Source organism: Papaver somniferum, chromosome 9 (assembly GCF_003573695.1).
Source record: "Papaver somniferum cultivar HN1 chromosome 9, ASM357369v1, whole genome shotgun sequence".
NCBI classification, from domain to species: Eukaryota; Viridiplantae; Streptophyta; class Magnoliopsida; order Ranunculales; family Papaveraceae; genus Papaver; species Papaver somniferum.
In genome coordinates, this window is record NC_039366.1 from 64,316,336 (window position 1) to 64,324,805 (window position 8,470).

The 8,470-nt window shown below is 36.2% G+C and overlaps 2 protein-coding genes and 1 long non-coding RNA gene across 3 annotated transcripts; 1 reads left to right on the forward strand and 2 right to left on the reverse strand.

Moving 5' to 3' along the window:
* Positions 1–1,199: 1,199 nt before the first annotated feature.
* LOC113309707 (ras-related protein RABE1d-like) lies at positions 1,200–4,116 on the forward strand. Its single transcript, XM_026558217.1, has 8 exons — positions 1,200–1,454; positions 2,603–2,675; positions 2,763–2,863; positions 3,025–3,090; positions 3,226–3,323; positions 3,416–3,478; positions 3,574–3,666; positions 3,750–4,116. Exons 1-8 carry the CDS (start codon positions 1,382–1,384, stop codon positions 3,828–3,830), a joined length of 648 nt encoding a protein of 215 aa, XP_026414002.1. The 5' UTR covers positions 1,200–1,381; the 3' UTR covers positions 3,831–4,116.
* A 427-nt stretch (positions 4,117–4,543) lies between these two features.
* On the reverse strand, positions 4,544–6,204 carry LOC113309705 (ras-related protein RABC2a-like). Its single transcript, XM_026558216.1, has 6 exons — positions 5,747–6,204; positions 5,567–5,635; positions 5,337–5,402; positions 5,095–5,216; positions 4,849–4,977; positions 4,544–4,689 (listed from the first exon to the last, which is right to left on the reverse strand). Exons 1-6 carry the CDS (start codon positions 5,907–5,909, stop codon positions 4,576–4,578), a joined length of 663 nt encoding a protein of 220 aa, XP_026414001.1. The 5' UTR covers positions 5,910–6,204; the 3' UTR covers positions 4,544–4,575.
* An 853-nt stretch (positions 6,205–7,057) lies between these two features.
* Positions 7,058–7,741, reverse strand: LOC113309708. Its single transcript, XR_003340710.1, has 2 exons — positions 7,551–7,741; positions 7,058–7,448 (listed from the first exon to the last, which is right to left on the reverse strand). It is a non-coding gene; the product is annotated as an uncharacterized LOC113309708 (long non-coding RNA).
* Positions 7,742–8,470: the final 729 nt, after the last annotated feature.

Sequence of the window (8,470 nt, forward strand, 5' to 3'; positions counted from 1 at the left end):
CTGCTCGACTTTAAGTTAGCCTAATCAGAAAATTACTACTGAGATTTTCTCACTCAAAGAGCACTGACAGAGAATTAGAGAAACTAAAAGAATACAGAGCTATAGGAGATTTGAATGATAATATGAAAAAAAAACCATATCAAAATAAGACAATAAAAGATTCATTAGTTTTTTTTTTTAAATCCTATTGAAGTTAGGAATGGTTTACCGGAATTCCAAGAAAGCGAATTACCCACTATAGTGATTAAATCTTTATAAATTAATTATTACAACAAACATAACATATTTTAAAAATCAATTAAATAATTTGAAATGCGACTTACCACGTCAACTTCAGTGTCAGCACTCGCTTTGCAAAGGTCCATTTGCATCATCAAAGCCACCCAACTGTTCAAATTTTTGTTGATTGTATTAAAACGACCTGACAATCCAGCAACATCACGATATTTTTTAGATTCCCAGGTTCCTGACAAAATTGTTTAAAAATATTCCCCGAAGCGTATCATGTTGTCATTGAACACCATTGACAGGATCAAGCGTCGATGGTACATAACCTTTGCAAATAGTTTTTCTTCGTCCAGACAATACTCTGGACCGTGAACTGTTAATGCTGAAACATTTTCTGTTGAGGTATTATGCGTATGCGATGAACTTGCCATTTTTCTTTAAAGAATTTCTTTCTTCTGATTGAGAGCTTGAGAATTTGAGATCACAAGTGAAATTATAAAAAATTTCCGGTGTAGAGTTGATCACCTAGGAACTTTTTTTCATCTAACTTAGTCGATCGTCTAAATTAAAGTTGCTCGTCTCAAGCAGAGTCGATCACCTCAATTTGAGACGAGATGAGTTTGGGTTGAGCCTTTGGCCATCCAATTTGTCCGTCAGCCCTATCTTCCCTAGGAGTGGAATCGACAAATTTGCTTGTTTGCCCACCCTACTGAAATCGTTCTTATATAATCTTATGCCATGAGTTTTTATTTACACCATTGTGAACGTGTCACCGTCCTATACTAACCAAGTGCGCACCAGACAGTAGGATAATATTTACTCCAACCATAAAGGGCGCATTGGCATTGGGGTTGTCGTTCGTACCTCTCCTGTAACAGTTGTATATGGGACCCGCCACCACCACGACGACAGTTTTTCCTTCTTTTTATCCAAAGATTCCAAACAATACATTCACATAACCGAAAAACCCCAAAATAAAATATAGAATTAGGTCATATAATTCGGTGGTAATTATTTATAACTCCATTTGTTATAATCATTTGGTACCTCCTGATTATTCTCTTTGAAATATTTCTTCATCAGACTCAGTAGAGAGAAAGAAATAGAGAAAAGAGTCAGAGACAAGTCAAGAAAGAAAGAATCAAAGAAGAAAATGGCAGTAGCACCTGCAAGAGCTAGAGCTGATTACGATCTCCTTATTAAACTTCTTCTCATTGGTGACAGCGGCAAGTCTTCCTTCTCTATTTCTCCCCTTTTCAGAATCAGATGATGTTGATAACTAGGTTTTTTTATTTTTTTTATTTCTGGTGTTTTAGATTTCATCAAATTCAGTAACTCTCTGTGTGTGTATGATATGGTTAATTAGCTTTGATCAGATGAGGGTTTTGTTTTTGGGTTTATTTTAGGTTAAGAAATGATGCTCAATTTTTTGCTGCTGCTGATGATTTTGTTTATGATTTAGTCTTTGATTGAGGGGATGTGAAAATAGGAAAGTGAAACTTCTTCTTTTGATGTGTGTTTCTTTGAATAATTAGTTCGATTAGCTTACTGAAGCTTATTTTTACCTATGACTGTTTAGCGAAAGCTTATTTTTCTGTGTTTTATACATGATAATCATGTCCTTGGTTCTTTTAGGAATTTCAGATATGAAACTAGTTTCATGATCGATACTACAAACACAACTCATCGTTGTAATTTCCTTACAAGTGACTTGTCCAATTTCTTGTTGTCGTGGAGATTTATCAACTCCAATGGCTCAATACCCGCATAGTTTGTACATGGTGATGATATAAGAGACAATATGTTTGAATGTGGATATCCCTAATTTTGATTTATTGTGTAGAAATCGGAAGTAGAGATATAAATAATTATACACAACCTACCTAGGCGTTACCTTTAAGATGTCAATCTATCTGGTGTTTCATTTGTGTGTGAAGCATATCAATCTTATATCTTCTCTAATTTTTCAAATGAAGGTTACTCCAATGTTATGGATACATACACGAACGATTCAATTTCTATATTTTGTTCTATTGAGTGCCTTAGTAGTTCTACTCACCAAGTACTGGCTTCAGTTTCTAAGAATAGTAGTTTTGGGCATTTTTTGTTCTACCAACAATTGATTAAGTTCGTTCTTTAGTTCATCATCTTGTATTCAAATCTTAGCTCAAATAGTTTCTAGTTTCCTGTACTTAGTACTTGGTGTGTCATCACATAGTATCGAGTTTTTCTGGGCTATTTTTAGTAATTAAGCTTCTCATCTGTCAATTGTTTCATTTTCACTTGAAAAGTAATTATTCATTTGCTATAGAATGGAAGTGAGAAGACAATACTATTACTAGTTTTTTTTAATGATGGACTTGTATGTTTGCAGGAGTCGGAAAGAGTTGCCTTCTTTTGCGTTTCTCTGATGATTCGTTTACCACAAGTTTCATCACTACAATAGGGTGCGTATCATCACTTTTCAATTTGGGAGTGTTTGGTACGATCTGTTTTTACAGTTTTTCTTAAACAAGGATGGTGCTTCTCTTTAGGATTGACTTCAAGATTAGGACTGTTGAGCTCGAGGGGAAACGTATCAAATTGCAAATATGGGATACTGCTGGTCAAGAACGCTTCCGGACAATTACCACAGGTATGTAGTCATATTGCTGATAAGTTTATATAAGGTCTATCCTTGTCATACTGTTCTTAGGTTGTATACAGCTTAACCTGGTTAAGCTCGGACATCGTCGTTTTCTATGGTTTCTTGTTATAATGTCTAACAGTTCGTATTATTTGTTGCGTATCATGTAGCTTATTACAGGGGAGCTATGGGTATATTGCTTGTATATGATGTCACCGACGAATCCTCTTTTAACAGTATCCACCTCAGTTTTTATTTGTCTATTCTGTTCATTTCATTTGGATTCATTCACTCGCTGGACTCTAGGACTACTACCAATTCTTGCATGGTTCCTCATTGGTATTTGTGATCTTGACCCAAGATATGTTTAGACATTAAGAACTGGATCAAGAACATTGAGCAACATGCATCAGATAATGTTAACAAAATATTGGTGGGCAACAAGGCTGATATGGATGAGAGTAAGAGGGTAAATTACAGTAGCCTTAGTCAATTCTGTGAGATTTTCTTTTCTGCCTTGAAATGTGGTAAATTATTGACAAACTAATCTTTTTTTGATAGGCCATTCCAACTTCACGAGGTCAGGCTCTAGCTGATGAATATGGTATCAAGTTTTTTGAGACAGTGAGTTTATTCTTTCTCTTTTCATATCTTGGAGGGAATGGTATCAAGTTTTTTGTCAGTTGACTCACTCTCACTGTTGAACCACTTTTTTGCAGAGTGCAAAGACGAACTTTAATGTAGAGGAGGTTTTCTTCTCAATTGCAAAGGATGTAAAGCAAAGACTTGCAGAAAGTGAAACTAAAGCTGAGGTAATCTTTAAAGTCACATGAACAAATATTAGTTGTTAGAGTCCAAATACTAAGTTTCTGGCTTCTGATGTTCTTTGCTGCAGGTACCTACCATCAAGATAGTCAAACAAGACCCTGCCAGCAGTTCTGCTGCTCCCGCGAGATCAGCGTGCTGTAGTTCCTGAAGGCAGTGACAAAACAGATGTGATATAGTGTAACTCTTGAAATCATTAGCAGGTGCCAATGTTTTGAAGGCGTTGGCGTCATCTCACTTGTTGATTAAAAACCAATGGGTTTATAGTCTCTCCATTAGTCTGTAGTGACAAATTGGATACCTTATTAGGCTTTACTTTACAAAAACTATGAATTGGTTGTCTTCTTTACTCTGTTAATAATCTTTATTAGGCTTACTGTTATCAAACTATTACAAATTTAATCTGTTAATTATATTCATCAGGCCTTGTTGTCATCTTTCTTCTATGCTTCCCAATTTCTTGCAAAAGACTGTTCCTTCTGATTGGCTACATCCAGGTGTTTCCAGAACCAGAAAACGCAGTGCTGCTGCTGCTGCAAGAGCCTGTTAGATGTGGTAGTTGTCTTCTTTAGGGTGAATCCAACATAACTTAATTTTCAAGCTTAAATCTTAATTTTCAAGCTCAAGTTGTTGTAGAAACATAAAAAGTGAACTTGAAAGAGAAAAGTATAGGTGATTTAGGTAGCATTGGTATGTTTTACATTATCTAGTTGATGTTATGCAATCACTGGCATTACTAAACAAATTCTTTAAGAAATCCACATTTTGAAAGAAAATTAAAAACATTTACATCATATCTCATTCGGAGTTTTTCTATCATGCCTGCTGCTTGGGAACTGGCTTGATATCTTTGTTTTTCCCAACTCTCAAGTGTCTCTGTTTGTTATGTGGCACCCTTAAGAGCAACAGCCGCTGCTTGGAGGCGTTTGATATTCCTGTTTTTGTTTCAGAATGTTGTTCTTTTTAACTGCATTAGATCCTTCGCCTAGCAAACTTGGAACATCCATAATCTGCACAACAATCCAATATCGTAGAACGAGCACACAGATGTTATACACGAGTAAACAGCAAGGAGCCAGCAAAACAAAATTTCGAGCTCAAGGATACCTGCAAAGTTTCCAGGGTGTAATGAAAATTCCTAGTTAATAATAAGGAAAAGAGAAATGTACCTTCAAAGCAAGTTCCTCGAAGCACTTCTCCACATTTTCTCGAGTTCTTGCACTACATTCAAGAAATAAGCATCCCAAATCATTTGCAAGAGCGACACCTTCTTCTCTTGTGACTGCCCTTTCAACATCCTAAAACAATATGCCTTGGTCAATATGACAATTTTTCATTTCTGCTGTTGAAAATGAGATTCTTGTACAGAATGTTAATTAGCATAGAGCATAGAAGCAGAGAGGAGCACTTCTTACCCTATCGACTTTGTTCCCAACAAGCATTTTGATACAATCCTGATTAGTTGAGTAGAGTTCTACCTCCTTTGCCCATACGTCTGACAAGTTTGTAAACGATTCTCGTCGTGTAACATCATAGACTAGAACAAGTAAGAAACTGAATCAGTTTAATCTGTTTTGCTCAAATGAACCAAAATGGCTGATTTTGTTGCTTTAAAAACATCTAGACGAATCTTTTTTACAAATTTGAATCGACATACCAAGAATTATCCCTTGAGCACTTCTGTAATAAGAGCTGGTTAAGGTCCTGAACCTTTCTTGTCCAGCTGCAAAAGCAAGATATGCATCATAAGTTACTACCTGACAAGCCAGGGTAAAAAGCTACACAACTCAACAAAATTTCTAGACATGAATCAATCACGAGTGAAATCTGAAGATTTTTTCTAAGTAATTGAATAAAAAATTATGGGTAGCTTAGAAGGAAACTAACCAGTATCCCAAATTGTAAGCTTCAATTTTTTCCCACCAACAGTCAGTTGCTTGATCTTGAAATCCACACCTACAATTGTGACAAGGAAATAAAAATTATGCCCATGAACATGAAAAACGAATTAGTTAGCAGGATGACAACAAAACAAGAACTTAGTAACTGAATTAGCGCCATACATACCGATTGTAGGTGAAAGATGGTTCTCCGGTGCAGTATCATTAGAAATGAAGCTAACAAGGAGGCTACTCTTGCCAACACCTGAATCACCTATCAATAAAATCTTAAATGACAAATCATAAGAACTACTACTACTATTACTTCCATTGCATGAAGTTGAACCCATTTGATAATATCTTCTTATTTTTCTTCAACAACTATAAGATCTTATTTTCCTCTCTTTTATTCTGTCTTGGTAGAATGTATGAGTCTGCTGTATATTGTGTGGGTTGATTATAAGCTAGCTAGCTAAAGAGAACTGTAAAGCAGCTATGACATTCATTAGAAGGGAAAAGAATATAAATATGACAATTGAACATAAAAAAGCTTTGGCTTTCAAGTGGAGTTTTTCTGCTGGATTGGATAATGGGAAAGAGAAAGAAAAGGAAAAAAAAAGAGTGATGGAAAAGTGTATTTTAACAAGTACCCATTTAAGAGAAAAGATAATGACACCAATTTAGTGCTGCTTTTGTGACTTTGTCTTGCTAAAATTTTGAATAAAACATACACATAATTCTTTTCTTTGTACATCAATTTGACCAGTTTAGCATTATTCCCTCACCCTTTCTTTTGGCTTTGGCCGGACGAACCGAATAGAATCGACAAAAAGCAGGCGCAAGCAAAACAACATACTTTGTTTATGCGGCACTCTATCCAGAATCACATTCCCGTCCCTCTCCCTCCTTCCTGATGCTCTTTAAACAGTTGAATAACGACCTGCTACCAAGAATCAGACAGGCGTCAAACAATCAATCCGCAAATGGAGCGGTGGGTCTCGCCATCGCCTGGATAACACAATTCCGGTACAATGACACCGAAATGCACCATGATGGCAGCCTGACTAAATTACCATCCCAATACTAGCTTCCTCTATACTAATGATCCGTAACCAAAGAGTCTGAAAAGTTACAGACATGAGACATGTGCTTCTTATCTGTAATATGGAGGGAGACTCTTTTCCAATTAAGCTTCAGCACTAAAGTAAAAGAGTAATAATTAAGAATCAAGTAATAAAGATTAGTACATTTTAGGCCTACCACACACTACAACTGCATGAGGTTCCTGTCGGTAGGATTTTCAGAAAACAAAATTCACATTTAATTTTGTACGTACTATTATTTGTTCCCAGGTCCCAGGATTTTATTGAAAAAGGCTTTTCCCAGTTAGCAAAATCTGTATCCATTTTTGCTATCCTGCAATTATTGATTCGAGTTGACCATTAACTGAGGATCATGTAGGCCTGCCTGAGGGTGTCCATGGATATCCATTCGACATCGTATCCGAAATATCGTTTATTAGCGAAGTTTTATTATTAGTATTACATTAATCACACAGAGATGTAGCAACTTCACTCGCATGAAGAAAACACAAGAAATCCTAAGATGCAATTTTGCATTTATTTTTGCATGATAATTGAAACTGGAAAGGCTTATCATGTTGAGCTTATGCTTTTAATTATGGGTGGCTGGTGGGAGATTATTGCAAACGGTTTTGCAACTATCTTCTGTTGGTAAACAGAATGTTCCCTTTGATCGCTCGTAGCAACACCAACAAGGTAGTTGATCCGCGCACTTCATTTCATTGCAATCCAAATTAGCAGATGCTGTAGGCTTCATCATCTTCTCTTCTTCCTTAGGACTGCTGCTCCTTGGAATGTTTTCAGTACCTAGTTAAAGTGGGGATTGGAAAAGGGTTCGAAATTAATATACTTGCAAAGGAAACAACATTCTAAGCAAAGAAAAGATTGAAAATGTATTAACAGACTTACATTCATGAAGAGCAATGAGAAGCGTGCAACCCACAAAAAAGAGAAACATCTTTTTGGTTGTGATTAACTTTGCAGTATCCATTGTTAGTTTTCTGCTTGTAAGATATAATGTGGAAGTATAGGTTGCTTATTTTTGAAGTGCATATGCCTGGATTTATACTGTGATCACTGATCAGGATAAGTCCATTCAGTTTTTTCCCTTTTTTAAATATGCTGGATTAGATTTTGTCCATTTGTAGGTACAGTAATAAATGCAGTTTACTAAAATCGAATTGCCATTATAGCAGTAGTTATGTTTGTAGAATCCCAAAGTCCAACAAATCCCTCCTCTCTGCATTGGCCGCGTTTTATTGCACTTTCTTTGCTGGACAGAATTTAGAGGTTGTTTCGTCATTTTCTAATCCAACTAAACTGATTCGTCTGAATCTAAATCATCTCAGCTGACTCAAAATTATAAAACAGCTGAGTGTTTGTTTTTGCTGATTCGGCATATGAATCTGGCTCGGCCCCTGACTCGTCTCGAGTCGGATGTCGGAGCATTTGTTTTTGATTTTGAATCAGATTTGATTCGTGATCTGACTCAGACTTAACTCATAACTCGGACCCATTTGAGTCAGGGAATGAAATACCCTTGATTCATAGGATCAAGCTACTGGCTCACATATTTTTGAGTCGGATGGGATTTGACCCAAAAAACAAACATATTGAGTCAGATCCAGATAAATCGGGTGATATCAGTCAGATTCAGACGAGTCAAATGAGTTAGGAGAAAACAAACACGAACTTTTTTGGATCGACAAGCCTCAATGGTTGTCACAAAAAATCAGTTGTTGTATGGTTACATAATCAACCATCCCTTTTTGGATACCTTAGTACCTATCACAAATTTGTTGTAGAGACCTTCCCTTTGTATTATCATG